Source organism: Myxocyprinus asiaticus, chromosome 5 (assembly GCF_019703515.2).
Source record: "Myxocyprinus asiaticus isolate MX2 ecotype Aquarium Trade chromosome 5, UBuf_Myxa_2, whole genome shotgun sequence".
Lineage (NCBI taxonomy): Eukaryota > Metazoa > Chordata > Actinopteri > Cypriniformes > Catostomidae > Myxocyprinus > Myxocyprinus asiaticus.
The window spans coordinates 52,960,801-52,979,197 of record NC_059348.1 but is presented as its reverse complement, the minus strand read 5'-3'; the positions used below and the strand labels follow the sequence as shown (position 1 = coordinate 52,979,197).

The window sequence follows — 18,397 nt, the reverse complement described above, 5'->3', positions numbered from 1 at the left end:
TGTCTAGTATATGTAAATTCCTCACAGGAGATTTATGTTTTTCTGGAAGAATGAAAATTGAAAATGAAAAATTTGGCCGATAAAAATATGCTCACAAGTGATGTTTACCTTGATTTTTCTTTGTTTTCTTCAAACATAATCATATTTCATCTCAAGCATTCTCTTCACTGACAATTTTGTCCACTTGGTTTACAAGAACAATAACTTTTGAAAAAATGTTATTAGTGGCAAAATTGTTTGTTGTGGTGGAAATGATGCTATAAAGTCTTCCTTTTTTTATGTATAGAAATAATTTTCAAACAATAAATATTGACATGGTTTATGTTTATCTTACAATTTGTAGGCTATAGATCATCATGATTTAAAATTTGTAATATTTTTTTTTCTAATATATTCTTACGGTTACAGTAACATCTGTACATAAAAGGCATTAGAAAAGTACAGTCAGTCCATGTCAGCCATACAAAAAGAACATTGAAAAAAAAATTTTTTTTTAATAACATTCAACCCGATACATGAAACTGCCTGAAGCTGAAGAAACACCCCAACAGTCTATTGTCATGACATGAGAGGAACTGTAATGCAAACTTTAATGCAAATCCAAAATAAAAAGGAAGAAGTTACAACACAGTGAAAAAATATTAAACAGTTTTTCTCGTATTAATATGCCAGTTATTATGTCTAATTAAGTGCATGTAGTTTCCTAAGTTTGCTTCGCATGCTGATTTCGATCATGGCATGTTCAGAACACAATGTTCATGATGTATGTGTGTGGATTTGTTTCTGTATGGCGTGAGTTCGACACGATCTGTGTTTGATTACACAGACTCGAAGCTCAGTGCGTTGTTTGCGTAACCAGACCCGCTCAGTCGATCTCACACGGATTGGTATCCGCCATTGTTTGTGTTTAGTGTGACCGAGTGCGATTAAAACATGTTTTTATCTTCAACTCTGCGTTCTGCGGTGTCTCACACGGTAGGATCATTTACAGCTGTCATACTGATTCAGCTCATGAGGCATTTAGAGAGATCGCAAAGGCATAATCCATTAAAACGACATTGACATCCGTGCAAGGACATTAAGCTAAGCTCTAACAGCGAATACTGACGTCATTTAAATAGTAATTTAACTACGTATTTCCTCTGGACAGTCACTAAAATAACAGGGCAAAGTTGTGGGTTTTAATCATTTCGGTGACGACAATGCTATTTTGTTATATGGACACGTTGTTTCGACTCTCCCAGTCAGGTTTAACCCTTGTGCGACCTTCGGGACATTTTTGTCTTTTTCGATCATTTTGGCTGTTAATGCCAACGGCATAAATTTAAAGTTGTGTATTTTTTGGGGAATTTTGACATTTCAACCTCAGTTCCTATAATACATCTATAATACACTGTGTACACAAAATAGTTACACTCAGGAACTTCAGGACAAAAATGTCCACATTGAAACCCATTAAAACTGCAATATTTGATCCCAGTGCCATTAAAGCATAAAATCATGAATTCTATGATATTATGATTTCATTCTGGAGCCCTGGCTTCAAAATGAATTTTTTTTTATATATATATATTTCCACCAGATGGCGCCATTTATCTCATATTTAGCCTATGGAGCAAATACAAACTTTTTTCCTGTTTGCTGCATTATAGAGCACTGCAGGCCAATTGAATAAATGATGCAGATAAAATTGTGTGGGTGTGTCGGTATGGATGTCAGAATGTTTTGTATGTGTATTGAGAAATGTGTGTGTGTGTGTGTAAAAAACAATAGTGGCATTAGTTAAACCAACATTTAAAGACATTTAAAGTGTTAAAATCCTGAAAATGAATTAATATTTGATAGTTTTGATCAAGCCTGATGTTGGTTAAAAAAATCTAAGTCAATGAAAGTGGAAAATAATATTAATATTTAATATTATTATGGCAGATTTTTGACACGGACATTTTTGTCCTCTTAAGGACCTCTGAGTAACTTTTTATTGACACACAAGGGTTAAGTAACCACCAGATGTCATAGACTCATTAGAAGACAAGGTTTTCATTTATTGTTCATACTTATGTCATACTTATTTTTTATTTATTCTTATTGTATATTTTGTTATTGCAATAACCATTATGGAAGTTCTTACCACTGTCTGACAGACCAATTGTGGTACAACGTACATTATAATAAACACAAAATATTAAAGAGAATATGCACGACAAACAGTATAGACACAGATATATGTATTACACAGGTATAGGGTTTCCACGGTCAAAAATCTTGGTTTTAAGATTTTCTAAGCCTGAAAAAACTATTGAAATGTATAACATTTTAAAAAGTCTCTAAGTTCTACAGAGAATGCAATTGTTTTTGTTGTTGCGCTCATTTCTAACCTATTCCATTGGCTAGAAATGGCAATTTTTTAGCTCAATCTCTATAAAAGGATTTTTAAAATTCCTCATCCATTAGTTACAAATGACTGGAAAAGTCATGGAAATTCATTGGTCAAAAGGATTAGGAACCCTGTGTGTAGTATTTTAAATGCACAGGCAGTAAATGTATAATTATACACCATATGCAATTAACAGTCTGCAATTAAAGGACCAGTTTCCCCAAAAATTTAATTCTCTCATTTACTCACTCTCATGATCCATCCCAGATGTGTATGACTTTCTTTCTTCTGCTGAACACAAATGGATATTTTTAGAAGAATATCTCAGCTCTGTAGGTCCATATAATGCAAGTGAATGGTGCCTAGAATTTTTAGGCTCCAAAAGTATATAAAGGCAGCATTAAAGTAATTCATACGACTCCAGTGGTTAAATCTATATTTTCAAAAGCTATATGATTGGTGAGGGTGGGAAACATCAAAATTTAAGTAATTTTTTACTATAAATTCTCCTCCCAGCCTAGTAGTTGGCGTTATGCACGAAGATTGTGATTAGTCAAAAACAAAAGAAGAAATTTTAGGAGAGAAGAGTGCTTTGGAGGGCTGTTTGAAAGTGGAGATTTATGGTAAAAAATAAATAAAAAAAACTTAAATGTTGATCTGTTTCTCACCCATATCTGTCATGAATTGAATTTAACCCCTGGAGTCATATTTATTACTTTTATGCTGCCTTTATGTGCTTTTGGAGCTTCAAAGTTCTGGCCACCATTCACTTGCATTGTATGGACCTACAGAGCTGAGATATTCTTCTAAAAATCTTCATTTGTGTTCTGCTGAAAAAAGAAAGTCATACACATCTGGGATGGCATGAGGGTGTGTAAATGATGAGCTAATCAGGTATCCCCAAACTTTTTGCTGCCAGGGCCAGGTCACTCTTATGTTCTCAAGGGGGTCCAGAATGAGCCTACGACATCTTCGTCTCAGAGAATATTCTTCTGCTTTAATTACATGGATTAGCTGATTTGTTCATTGACAGTTTTTGCGAATTACACCTTTGCGCCAGTAGATGGCACCGAATGACCATCTTTTATGCTTTGAAGGAGTAAATTGCACAGTTGTTCACAATCGGAACAAGTCTAATTATCATTTATTAAAATTTGCGTGTCAACAATTCTACAAAGAGACTTCAGGACTGCAGAATGTTTAAGCATCATAAGTGTTTCCTCACAAATGACAAAGTATATCTATCATATTGTGAACTGCTGAGCATTACTTTTTTATATCAAGCTATACAAAAAAGACAACAATACTAGCCCTAAAAAATAATGAGTTTCAATAAAGTCCGGATGTAATTGTAATAATTTGTTTATCACTCCATTGCATTCATAATTCATCCAGCCCATTTTCTTGTTGAACGAGATTGCCGAATTGAACAAACTGGAGACTCGCCGCCTCCTCTCTTTCAGCCAGTCAGCAGATCCTCATTCATGAAAGATATGACTAGTTCATGCATTTCGTTTGCGAACAAGCATCCTTGTACAGTCAGTTCGTTATGAACGAGGCGTCTCGTGTTGTGTAGAGTCAGACTCAAATGACCGACTCAAACTTCAGTGAAGGGCCGTATTCGTTTAGTGGATGAAATAATGATATGCTCCTTAGCCCGAACTTGAAGTGCGGGCCGGTCAAAACATGTGACAGGCATGGTTCCAAAAACACTTCAGAGGGCTGTAGTTTGGGGACCCCTGAGCTAAATTATGAAATGATTAACTATTTTAAAGTTTCATTATGATGCCACTCGGTACTTTTGTGACCGTGTATGTCATGAGAGCTTATTTCTTACAGCATAATTTTCTGTAAAGCTGCTTTGAAACTACGTGTGTTGTGACAAGCGCAATGCAAAAAAAAAAAAAAGACTTATTTAAATTATGAGTTAATTCTCTGTAGTTACTCGACACTGAACTCTCATAACTAAAGGTCTAGTTTGTTATTCTTCTGCAGGCGAGACATGTTCGCAGTCTGCATCAATCAGCAGCTCGAGCCGGAGCAGGAGGACTCTTTGTGGTGAGACTTCACTTTCCTTTTCATCATCATAAGTTTCTGTGATGCAGTGTACATGGGGATCCCCAATAATTCCTTTGTCTGTTTAAAGCATGCATACTACACCTGAAGACCGAAGCACTGTTATTTAAGAAGGCATGTTCTGCGCTGTTATTTTACATTGTTGTTGTTGATGGGATAATCTATTATTATTATTACAGCACAGAGACACGCCAGAAAACAATGCAGAAACTCCATTTGAATTCACCCCAGAAAACATGAAGGTGAGGGGATTCTCAACTCGTTTCTGTTTAACACATAGCAATATATTAAAGGGAGATTTCATCCCCCAGAAATGGAAATTCTGTCATCATTTACTCACCCCACGTTGTTCTAACCTGTATGACTTATTTTCTTCTGTGGAACACAAAAGGTGATTTTTTTTTAAGGACATTTTGGCCATATTTTTCCAAATACTTAAAACCAGCTAAATCTGTCGAGCCCCAAAATGACAAAAAGCCTATAAAAGTACTATTAAAATGGTCCATAAATGTGTGCATTATATTCCATAGATTCTTGTAAGCAACAGACCGAAATGTAAGTCATAACAACATGAGGGTGAGTAACGGACATAATTTAAAAATGTTCATTTAATGGTGCACTCAGTAATTTTATGATGTCGAAGTAACTTACATAGGCTTACACTGACACCTAGTGGCCTGGATGCTGCATCATTCAAACACAGTAGTTTTCAGTCACCAGTGCCATTGTAGAAATTCACTATGCACAGTAAACCAGGATTAATTTAATCCATGAATGAAAGTGTCCAATAGCAGGGCAGTTTCTGAGATTAAGCGAGTAGTATTCAGCTGGTCATGTGATCCTAACATGGCTGCCCCCGTGAGGGCGCCCCCGCCCAATGTTGAATAAAAGAGTTTCTGATATGACTGAACTCATCTCATATGAGAGGTTATTATTTCATACGTTTCAATATTACTATTCATTGTTTTCGAAGTAAATCTTTTTAAATGTGGAAAAAATTACTGAGTGCACCTTTAATTTTGATAATATTTGTCATCAGATTGAAGACTTGTCATATATTATTATTATTTGCTGATATTGTGATAATGCAATGCACATTTTGCTTGAACACCCTATATGTTATATGTCTTGTTATTGTGAAATACACACAAAAAAAAAACTCTTTGGCTGAGCTTGATTAAATCATGCACAGTGGTTCCACAAGCTTGAAATATTCTACTTAAATATTTCAAGTTGAGGGAACCTAACTGAATTAAGTAAACTCAAAATAACACAAATGAAACTCTTGTGGACTCTTTGGGAAGCACTACTGACTGCAAGTCACTATGCTATAGACCTTATTCATGTTAGCGCCATCTTTGATTTTTAATGGGAATGACAATGAGGCAGTGAGGGTCTCTTCAGTGGGCTGTACTGCAGTTTAAAGTGTTTTTGGATCGTTCCGCGGACAAAACATCGATAAAATATCTGTCCAAGCACTTTCAGTATACAAATAACTCCAGACAACAAGAGTTGTGGAAAATCAGATGTGATCTAGGAGCTTTATACAGCTTTATACCGTGAGTGCCATTGAAAAGACTGTAAGTCTAACCCTCACAGCCTCGTTGTCATTCCATTAAAAATCAAAGATGGTGCTAGCGTGAATAAGGTCTATTGTTAGTACAGCAATTATTCAATAGATAAATCAATATGAATTATGTTAGTTGACCATAAAAAATAAAAAATATTCATGTTGTCCCAACGCAAATCGATTTTTTTTTTTGTAGTTGAATCAACTCAGTTAATTTAAGTTCCCCTGGTCACATGATTTTTTTTTTAGTAATATGAACAAATGACAGTAGAGTGTTAATTGTAATTGTTAATTGAGTGTATGTTGAGAAAACATTATATCTCTGTTTGTTGTTTGTCAAAGAGAGTTGAGGCCATCATGAATAATTATCCAGAGGGACACAAAGCAGGCGCCACAATTCCTGTGCTAGATTTGGCTCAGAGGCAACACGGCTGGCTTCCTATTTCAGCTATGAATAAGGTAGAGAGACCACAAACCTAAGGTTTTTACAGAGTTAACCAGGAAACCCTGGAAATATCAGAACATTTTACAATTGTGATTCTAGGCCTGAAAAGTCATGTAATCTCTACAGTGAATATGCATTTTTCTTGTGATGCTCTGCTCTAAAACAATCCATCAGCTAGAAATTGCTCTTTGTGAATGCAACATCTATAAAATGATTTTTTATTGAATTATTAATTAATTACGGATCACTGGAAAAAATGATTGAAGCCATTGAAATGCTTGGGTCAAAAGTTGAAGGAACACTGTAATAATAATACACTTAAAATGTGGAAACTTTAATAAAACTGACCTGAAAATGTTAGCTTTATATTATGTTTTTTCCCTGTTATTGTTTATTTTGACATTATAGAATACTTTGTATTGATCTGTCGCAAAAAGTCTGATAAATCCAGTGTTTCATGTTGTAACAAATATATATATATATATAATTATACTGAATGTATTTGTAGAGAAGTTTTAACTGCATTTGACCTTTATTTTTATTTAGATTCCCATAAGCTTCATCATAGTGTTTGCTGATCTTCCAGGGATGCACATATAAAATACACAATATAAACATTTATAATAACACATAATTGTATAATAAATAATGACTCTTGTAATTTCTTTTATTAAAATATTTATGATTTTATGGTTTCAAGCTACCGTTCTTTGCTAAATGCTTTCCCTGACAAACACCTGTATTGTTTGGTTTCTCCTGCAGGTGGCAGAGATCCTGGGCATCGCTCCGATGAGGGTGTATGAAGTTGCAACGTTCTACACCATGTTCCTCCGTCAGCCAGTGGGAAAGTACCACATCCAGATCTGCACCACCACGCCGTGCATGCTCTGCGACTCGGACAGTATCCTGGCGGCCATCCAGAACAAACTGGGTGAGCCAGACCCACAACAAGCTCTCTGCAGGGGCGCCACGGAGACATCTCGACTTGCACGTCAATGATAAACACACCCACAACATAAACTAACACAAAGCCACACTGATTAAAGATGGCCTGAAATGTGAATATTTGAAGATGCTGGGATAATACACAAGAGCCTTGTAATAATAACACGAAAAGCAGCTATGTTTCACCCAGAAATTTTCAATTCAATTTTATTTATATAGCACAATATAAAAACAACAACAGTTGACCAATGTGCTGTACAATGTGTACACAAGAACTTTTTAAATACAATAAAACCCACAATAAAACATGATAATATATACCCAAAAAACAAACAACAAAGAACATCACAAGTTGTAGGCTAGAGAGAAAAGATGCATTTTTAACTTAGATTTAAAAATATGTAGTGTTGGAGCAGTTCTGATGGAAGTCTGTAAGCTGTTCCAAAGTTTAGGTGCGGCTATGGCGGACGCTCGATCACCCCTAGATTTTAGCTTCGACTTAGGAACACTTAATAAACTCTGGTTGGTGGACCTAAGAGCTCTTCCTGGACGGTGTTCACACAAAAGGTTGGAGAAGTAGGCAGGGGCTCGGCCATTTAAGGATTTAAAAACAAGCAAAAGCACTTTAAAATCAATTCTAGAATGGACAGGAAGCCAGTGTAAAGACACTAAAACAGGAGTAATATGTTCACATTTACGGACACCTGTTAAAAGTCTTGCAGCTGCATTTTGAACCATCTGTAATCTAGATATGAAAGAATTGTTTATTCTCAAATACAGGGAATTACAATAGTCCAGTCTAGAGGTGATAAAAGCATGTATTGCTGTTTCGAAGTGCTTTATGCACAGAAAGGACTTCACTTTAGCAAGTACTCTTAGTTGATACAAACTGGACCAGTTAATTTGCTTGTCAAATTTAAGGGCACTATCCACTCGGAGCTCACTCGAGTGGAATTTTCCTGTGTTTACAGAGATATGATTGGAACCAACTAAGGGCAGTTCCCCTAATGCCCACAACACGCTCTAACCGAGAAAGAAGGATATCAAATGGAAATTCTATTATTATTTACTCACCCATATGTTGTTCCAAAACTGTATGAATTTCCTTCTAGAAAGTAGAAATGTCAAAGAATGTTCACACTGCTCTTTTCCATCAAATGAAAGCAGACAGTGGCCAGGGGCTGTCAAAATACAAAAAGGACAATAAAAAAGCCAAACAGGAAAGTCAAACAGGTTTGGAACAACATAGAACTATTTTTTTGAAAATGTTACTACAAAAATGTCTTAAACTGAAAATGATCTCTCCTTTCAGGTATCAAAGTCGGGGAGACCACGGCAGACAAATTATTCACGCTAACAGAAGTTGAGTGCCTCGGGGCTTGTGTGAACGCACCAATGGTCCAAATCAACGATAACTATTATGTGAGTATGATCACAAACCGGCTCTTTTAGTCTTGCTGTAAGTGTGTGTGACCGTGTTGGTAGAAAGAGGCTCGTTTTTCAAATGGCCTCTAGGGGAGGCAGTCGCTCTCTTATGAAGTCGCACAAGCAACAGTTATACCTGTCTAGTTTTATGCTTTCAATATCCTGATCCGGACAACGGTGAGAATAGCCTGTTATTTATATGAGGAGACAGAAGCAATTGAGACGGCCTAAATAGAGGAGGTTTCATTTAAGATCTCAAAACACATCGACAGTGACTATTACCCAGACTGTTTAAGTCAGTTTAAGCTTGTTTGTGTTAAACAGGGCCCTGAATGACCAGCTGGGCTAATGATGCAATTAGCCGTGGTCTCTCGCAGTTAAAGAGTGTGATTCAGCCACCTGAAATGGGTTAGCAGGTCTCGTTCTGACGATAAATCATCTGCTTGTTTGTTAGGTTAGGTCATCCTTTGATGTGTATTTAATTGTTGTGGTTTCTAATGTAATGGTGACAGCTTAAAGGAATAGTACACTTCATTTACTCACCCACATGTTGTTCTAAACCCTCTATGACTTTCTTTATTCCATGGAACACAAAAATAGATGTTTGGCAGAGTGTTAGCTTCAGTCCCCATTCACTTTCATTGTATATATTGCAATATAAGTGAGTCTGTCATCTATTTTCAAAAGAAAGGTATGTGGGTTTGCTACAGAATTTTACATAAGCGTGAATTGTTTCTATAATGTTGTTTAAAAGAAGCTGACAAAACTTGTGCTTGAAATCATATCTACGTGACTCTGGCTTCTTGATAACTTCCTTTAGACCAAGATGTCTGTGGTCTTGCTCGAGATCACTCACATTTTCACATTACTTGCATTTAGTGTCACATTTTGAGAAATGGCGAACAGAGGGAGTTTACCTTCAAAGTTACTATTCCAAGTAATTGTAACACATCAAAGAAGTCAGTTTCAAAAGGTCTAAAGAGCAACTGTACATACAACACATCTAGTGAGTGGTGGGTGAATTTCACAAAACCTGTCAAGAATATTTCTAGGTCTTATTTCAGCCCAAAATCAAAACAGATGAATCAGAAATGTTATTTTGCCTGAAGAAAATGAAGCCTTTTTATTTTTAGGACTATTAAGATAGATTGTGTGCATTTTTACATTATTGTCTGACAATCAGGCTAAGTACATTTGTCCCACCAGTTCTCAGTACTGTAATGCAAAAATATTCTTATTATTGTAAAGCTGCGGTCACACTACACACTTTATGCTCTATTTGCTTCCATTCCGACACCAGAAACACAAGCTTATGCAAAGAATGTTCTCTTTCCACTGCACACAAAAGTTCAAGTCTGATGCACTCTGTCTTGACGAGAAGCATGACCACCAACTGAAGATCGAAACGTCCCAGACTGACCTCTTGGCTCAATACAAAGAATAGATATTTCAAAGCTGCATGTATTTAGTGCTGCAGGAAAGTTAGTAGACAGGATATGTTTACATTTTTTTAAATAAAACTGATCAAGTTTACATCAACGCTTTTATACCGATTATGCCTATTAAGCCGACAACATGTGCGGTCATGTAAACACAGTAAACTGCTTTCCTTGATCCGTGTCATAGGTCATAAATGGCTTAAGTATAAACTGATCGACACAGGTAGATTTTTGCCCATTAACCCTTTCGCATGGCATGTAAACACCTTTAACTGCGTTCTTACCGGCTTATCCAGTGTCCAGAAGTGTTGTGTGCATGACCGTTTAGTTTTGACGTCAAAAGCAGAGAATAACTTGATTATTTCAAATTTCATGTAAACACGGTTTTCTTGCTTTGGCTGATTTTTTTTTAATAAGCTGTTTTTTGGAAGTAATCAGCGTATTGGTGTGCATGTAAACAGGCTCAATTTTTGTAGGGCCCTATGATTTCCATGATGCGGAAAAAATGGACAGAATCATGGAATCCAGTCATAAAAACGTAATTCATTTTTGCTGTTTAATAAGCGCACACAGCAAATCACTTATCCAGTAGTGAGAAGCTGTCGTCAAAAACAAACAAACAAACAAAAATGCTTCCTTTGTTTTCCTGCCAAAATAAAAGCTCAATTTAAAAAAAAGCATGAAATTGAAATATAATATTCAAGTAATAATACAATAATAATAATGTTTTTCCTTTAATTAGATTTCTATGAATTCATTTGATGATAGACAGCTTTTTGTTGTGATAAATTAAACTTTAAAACAGAATTCAGAAAAAATAAAATGGAAAACACAGAATTTTCTATATATATATATATAAACAGTTTCAAATTTTTACTGTAAGAAAGTAATGAGAATTACCATTGAGAATAATTTTCAACAATAATTAAAAACTTCAGTAATTTTCAACAAATAATTTCAAAAGTACACCATTGTGGATGTATTGCAGCAATGGGAATTTGGGCAGAAAATTTGCTTAATTGTCTTTCATATGTTCTTCCTACTCTTCTTTGTCTTTGGTTTGCAGGAGGATCTTAAACCATCAGACATGGAGCAGATCATTGATGAGCTGAAGGCAGGGAGAGTTCCTCTGCCTGGGCCCAGGTACAAAACACCTTTCCTACTTTCAACTTTTAATATTACTGTCATTTAGTAGGCTGTGCTGTGAGTGTAAATTTCAACTTATGAGTACAAATATTTATTGTACAAGTTCTCAAATCCAAATACGCAAGCTCTCGAGTTTTGCTACTGATTTACCTTCATATGAGATGAGCATTAAAAAACGAAATCTCTTAATAACCTTGTCTTTGCGAAGTTAAATCATATATTCTCTTCGGTCATGACTATGTAAAGCCAGTAAACACAATAACGTTCACACAATACGGGCAATGATACCAAAAAAGATTATTTGCATTATTTACATACTCCAACTATACAGCTCAAATAACAAACATTTTTGTAGAGAAGAACTTATTTAAGTGCTTTAACAGAAATATGAGTGGTACATTTTGGATTTTAATCACTGAAATGTCTTGCGCCATAGACTTTCACTATAAGAGCAAGTTTAGATTGTGTTTACAAACCTGCCTGTGGTAACTGACAGCATGCCACAGATGATGTTGAAAGAACTTGTTTTTAACCCGGAACATTCTTTTAAGATGCAAAAAAAAAAAACTTACATACTGTACAGTTGCATATTCCATTGTGAAAGATCCTCTTGCATATGTAGTCTCACAGTGTGGTATTGTATCTTAAAAGAATGTTCCGGGTTAAAAACAAGTTCTTTCAACATCATCTGTGGCATGCTGTCAGTTACCACAGGCAGGTTTTTAAACACAATCTAAACTTGCTCTTATAGTGAATGTCTATGGTGCAAGACATTTCAGTGATTAAAATCCAAAATGTACCACTCATATTTCTGTTAAAGCACTTAAATAAGTTGATGTTTGTTATTTGAGCTGTATAGTTGGAGTATGTAAATAACGCAAATAGTCTTTTTTGGTATCATTGCCCGTATTGTGTGAACATTATTGTGTTTACTGGCTTCACATAGTCATGACCGAAGAGAATATATGATTTAACTTCGCATAGACAAGGTTATTGAGAGATTTCGTTTTTTAATGCTCGTTTCATATGAAGGTAAATCAGTAGCAAAACTCGAGAGCTTGCGTATTTGGATTTGAGAACTTGTACAATAAATATTTGTACTCGTAAGTTGAAATTTACACAGCACAGATGTGAAAACTTGTAAAATTTTAATATGAATGTTGCAATTTGCACTCACAGACAATAATTCAAAGCTTGTGTTATGAATTCACAATTGCAGGCAAGTAGTCAAAAATGTGTAAAATGATATTCACATAAATATAACTACAGACACAAACTTGTATTACACATTAACTTTTGTACTTTCATTTTCGGAGTACAACCACAAATCGGCACTTACAACTAGGGATGTCCCGATGCCATTTTTTTTAGAACGAGAACGAGTACCGATACTTTTTTTTAGTACTCGCTGATACCGTGTCCGATACATGTTTTCGATACTGACTCAATATCAGCAGTTTTATTCAATTCAGTTTTATCATCAAAATTGTGTTTAAATAAATTAAAACTTTAATCAAATGAAAGTATAACAATTAATTTTCAACATGAAATTTTATTATTTTTATCAAATGAAGTGATTTTATACAGAACCTCACAGCACAATCCTAAATACAACATTGGAGTTATATTTTGTCAAATAAAGTGCACATAATAGAGCATCACAGATGTGATATATTGCTTAAATATAATACAGTGAGTATTGATGTATTATTAGTAGTAGTATTAGTTGTAGTATAACAGTGTATATTACATAATTATACAGTAATGATTTATTTCTGTCATACTTTTTTCATTTAAATTGAGCTTTTTATTTTGAAGTGTTTCTGTGTCGTTAGACCAAGGAGCTCTGACGTAATCACGGCAGATTCACAATCCGCAAAAGCAGGTCGCTACGTGAATCACAGCTGCTATAAACAGAGTATGCGATGCTCGTAATAGTGTTTTCTGTGTATGAGCCAAGGATCTCTAAATGTATGAGCAGTTTGTGTCTCTATGCCTGCACAACACTGGCTCCACACATTCACAAGCACACATTTAAATAACGCTACATATGCAAACTATATATTTATCTCATTAAATCGCAGCTTTTGCTGTTAAATAATCTCACTAGGACATGATGTGATTTTAATCTGTGTGCTGAATGTTTATGTAATGACATTCGTACGTCAGATGGTATTGGTTTTTGGTATCGGAGCATTTTTACGATTACAAGTACGAGTGAGGTATCGGACCCGATTCTGGTACCAGTATCGGTATCGGTGCATCCCTACTTACAACTTCTCAAATCTGGCACTGCAACTTTACATCTTCACACCTTGACTTTTGCAAAAAAAACCTGTAGCAAAACTCACTTGTGCACTACTGATGGGGGGGGGAGGGGGGGGGGGGGTTTGTTTTATTGGTTGATGCCTACCCAATGAAATGGGACGTTTTTGTGTGTGATGTCACGCCACAGCACCATCCCACGCCTTTTTGTTAAGGCAAAGCAGAGCCGGTCATCATGATGGAGGGATCTAACAATCCGAGGAAAGGTTTGTTTAATAATTAATTAAATAGTATTAAAAAAAGTTTTGTAAAGCTCCCACACTTATCAATATGTTTTCCTTCACTGATATACTAACGTATATTATTGATGAAGACCACTTTCCACTTGACAATGTAAGGTGTGGGAGTTTTACAAAACATTTTTTTAATACTATTTAATTCATTATTAAAAAAAACATACCCTTGGATTGTTAGAATCCCTCCATCGCGATGACCGGCTCTGCTTTGCCCTTACAAACATGTTTTTCTTTCTTTCTTTTTTTTAATTGAAGAAAAAAATTATTACAATGAAAAAGGAGTATCAATGCAGACCTGCACATTTGTAGCAAAATAATTTACATCACTTGTACACTTGCATCACTTGTACACAAAAAGTAAAGGGAAAAAGGAAATAAAAAGGAGAAGAAAATAAAACTAAATAAAATTCACATCACTCAGGAGGCAGGAAAGCTCTCATCATAACAAGCAAGAAACGAAATAATTTTTTTTTATCGCAAATATATCTCATAACATTTATTAAGCACTTGATTTCCAGCATGAATTCTGCAAATATAGGTCGTTTAAGCCATTTCTGTTTGTGTATATAAAATTTTGCTACCAGAATAAAAAATGTTTTACAGTGTTTTCGTTTTCAAAATAAAATATAATGTCTTTGACACAAAAATCCTATTTAACTTTAACTTGGAAAAACAATGGAGACTCAGATCATGCCAAAAAGCAGATACAAGATCACAAAAGAAAAGCATTTGATCAAGACTTTCACTATTGCTACCACAAAAAGTACATGAGTTATTTACATCAGAATACTTAGATACAAGTAGGTTACAAGGGTAAATTTTGTGCAAGATTTTAGAATGCACTTCTTTGATCTTATTAGTCATGCAATATTTATAAGGTAACAACCATGCTTTCCTTCAATTTATGCGATTCATGATAGAGTTCCAGAAGAATTTTCCTCTTGGGGAAATAGAATTTCGTGAGTGTAGTAGTTGACGAATACATTTTTTTTATTACAGGTTTTACTCAGTAAAGAAACTCCTTCAATTTGCCATTACAAACAGGTGCGGGCTGGTGCTGTGGTGTGACGTCATCATATACAAAAACGTCCCATTTCATTGGCTAGGCATCAACCAATAAAACAACTTCATTGCCCCCTCCTAGTTTCACTAGTTTTGCACCTCTAGCCATGAGCGCTGTGTTTTTTGGACGATGTGTAAAGTTAAACGCAGTTTAAAACTTTGATAAACACGTCTCGAAATCCCTGCATTCTGTTGTGCTCGGTCCAGCTGTCTTTGAGCGTAAAAGTGCGTCTGTGGAAGGCTGAGCAGCTCGTTGGTTTGTCGAGGCATGTTGACTGCACAGCTGGAGCGCTGACTGCCCCCTGCTGCATTACGGTGGTAAATCAAGCTTGCATTGGTCTGATGGTTGAAACATTCCTTACACTGTGGAATTTACGTACAGGTTGGGGACATGATTAATTGTGTACAATTTTTACATATTAATCTTCTAATGAATCGCACTAAATTAACGTGTTAAATTGACATCCCTAATTTTCTTTTTTTACATTTATTCTGGTGCAATGCCTTTCCCCATTGACTTCCATTGTAAGTGTATTACTTTAAAACTGATCTTGATTGTTTTTACGAACTGAAGGGTGAGTCAAAATTCTTTTGCCCAGAAATTAGGCCATGCATATTAATTTATTTAAATATCTGGTTCAGAGTAACCTTTGTGTGGTCATTGTGTAGTTTATCACAGGTATGAAAACAAGCTCTTTTAATGGATTGAGGGGCAAAAAAGGAAAAGTCATGTTGTTATAAGATAATGATGGTGTGCTTAGCTCCTCTTTGAAGGCTACCATTTTATTTATTACACTTTCTAAAATAAAATGCATCCCAAATGTCTCCTAGAAACCTTCAAAATTAGTATAATTAAACTGTAATTGCATAAGTGTTGTTGGTTAATAACTCAGTTGGCACACTAAGAATGTTTTAATTGAATAATTGAAATTATTTTAATCATCTTGTTCTGTCAGGAGTGGCCGTTTCTCATGTGAACCCGCCGGAGGGTTAACCTCACTGACAGAACCTCCTCCTGGACCGGGCTTTGGAGTGAGACCTGACCTGTAAACAGACCTCCATAGTCCATTAACTAACTTAAGTCCTTGAACATCAGAGATGTTGTGTATGTAAATAAAGTGCTATCATTTATTGTACTCGGTAGGCCAAGTGTGATTTTTTAACATGAACAGCTAAATGTTTAGCCCATTGAAAAGTTGTTGGTAAGAATATTATAGGAGTTGACCGAAACCTGCATACTAAAACATAATTAAAAGCTGTAGTGCACGGGGCGGCAATCTATGGCATGTGTGCCAGCATTGACACATGGAGGGGTAATCACTGGCACATGAGTAACGGCGAGAGAGGAGTAGACTCTTTTATTCATATGAAATTCCACACCTGCTTTGCAATCTACATCTTGATGCAATCCTTCCTCATGATCACGCAGTGTGTTGTCATGAGCTGAATGGGAGGCTAAACAAAAAGTTAAAATGTGACGAGACTGCAGTATACCCAACAGATTCGTGCATCACGAGCCGGCAGCGCTTCACTTTCGGTTAATCGCGCCCACTTTGTAAGGCTGCGTGGATGACAGCCTACATTCCGTGTTTCATATGCTTGTTTTTGCTTTCAGAACAACACGTGATGTAATAAGGAAAACACCACTATTAATCCTTGAGATTTCCCACTCAGCATACAGGTACACCCTCCTTAAACCATGGTCACACTCAAAATTACATTCAACGATTAAAAGAGAAAACATGAACCCACATTGTGAGTCTATTCAAAATATAAATTAAACCTGGGGGCCTGGGGCCTGACGCTGGTTATCACCCCTGGAGTTCGCTAGTTCGAATCCCAGGGTGTGCTGAGTGATTCCAGCCAGGTCTCCTAAGCAACCAAATTGGCCCGGTTGCTAGGGAGGGTAGAGTCACATGGGGTAACCTCCTTGTGGTCGCTATAATGTGGTTCGTTCTCGGTGGGGTGCGTGGTGAGTTTAGCGTGGTTACCACGGTGGATGGCATGAAGCCTCCACACGCGCTATGTCTCCGTGGCAACGCGCTCAACAAGCCATGTAATAAGATGCACGGGTTGAAGGTCTCAGACGCGGAGGCAACTGGGATTCGTCCTCTGCCACCCGGACTGAGGCGAATTACTACGTGACCACGAGGACTTAAAAGCACATTGGGAATTGGGTATTCCAAATTGGGAGAAAAAGGAGAAAATAAGGATTGGAAGTAAAGGAAATAAAGTTTAGGATTTTGCAGGTGCGATTCACCAAAAAGGGCTAAATAGTTGATCGGCTTGTGATGCGCAAATGGCTCGCAAGCGCAGCGCGAGTCTCGTCACACTTCAATAGTGTTTAGTCTCCCATTCAGCTGTGTGATCATGAGGAAGGATTACATAAAGATGTAGGCTGAAATGCAGTTGCAAAAAACTGCATATAAAATAGCCTGCTCCTCTCTCGCTTTTGCTTGCTACAAATGATTTGAAAAATGGATGACATAATACAAGAAATATTTAAGATTCCACAAAATTTCATAATCAGTAATCAAATAAGCAAATTTGTGACTGTGCCAACTCATTTTGTACAAAAGGACAGGTTTTCTTTCATTAAATCACTTTCACAAGATGCTCTGTGAAAATTCACATGCAGGATCATGAATATATCATTATAATCGGGTTTTGCACAAATTTGTCACTCAAACTGTTATGCTGTAATGAAAAATAAACAATTAAATTAGGAAAAATGCAAAATAAAATATTTGTGGACCCATACAGATTTTTAACTGTTCTTTGCCATTCAGACAACTGCCTTCCCTTACAGATATAACATGGTAGTCTACACAATATATCATATAGTATAGTACTGACTGATCACTATTCATATACCAATGTGTTTTCGTGGTACTACAAGGTACTGGTCGACTGATATGGGTTTTTAAATAACTGATGTCAGTTTCTAGAGAGCAGGGTCAATTGGCAATATTATGCGGATATATTGTAAATAATATAATTTAATAATAAAAGGCAGAAATGTGAAGCTTATGTTTTCATAAAAGCACTTACATTAATTCTTCGGTAAGAATTTGTGTAATATTTGAGCTGTAAAGTGGTAAAGGTTTAAGGCATTACTTCCTCATGGCAACAGTTTCAAATTAGATATAACTTCACACAGAAAAAGGTTAATAAGCAATTTTATCACACTATTATCATGTTAACATGCATACTGTTTATGACTAGAAACGGTGAGTATTTTAACATTTACAGACTGGCCCCATTGACTTCCATTGTAAGTGTCTCACTGTTACCCAGAAATGTGCTTTTTGTTTTTTAAAGAAAAAGAGGGACAAGTCGAAATAATTTTTG

General features: G+C 35.9%; 1 protein-coding gene across 1 annotated transcript; it reads left to right on the top strand.

The window, feature by feature from the left end:
- Positions 1 to 839: 839 nt before the first annotated feature.
- Positions 840 to 16,182, top strand: LOC127440690 (NADH dehydrogenase [ubiquinone] flavoprotein 2, mitochondrial-like). The gene is made up of 8 exons (XM_051697435.1): positions 840 to 975; positions 4,373 to 4,435; positions 4,633 to 4,695; positions 6,366 to 6,482; positions 7,231 to 7,399; positions 8,726 to 8,835; positions 11,344 to 11,420; positions 16,003 to 16,182. The coding sequence occupies exons 1-8, from the start codon at positions 934 to 936 to the stop codon at positions 16,094 to 16,096; spliced, it is 735 nt and encodes a 244-aa protein (XP_051553395.1). The 5' UTR covers positions 840 to 933; the 3' UTR covers positions 16,097 to 16,182.
- Positions 16,183 to 18,397: the final 2,215 nt, after the last annotated feature.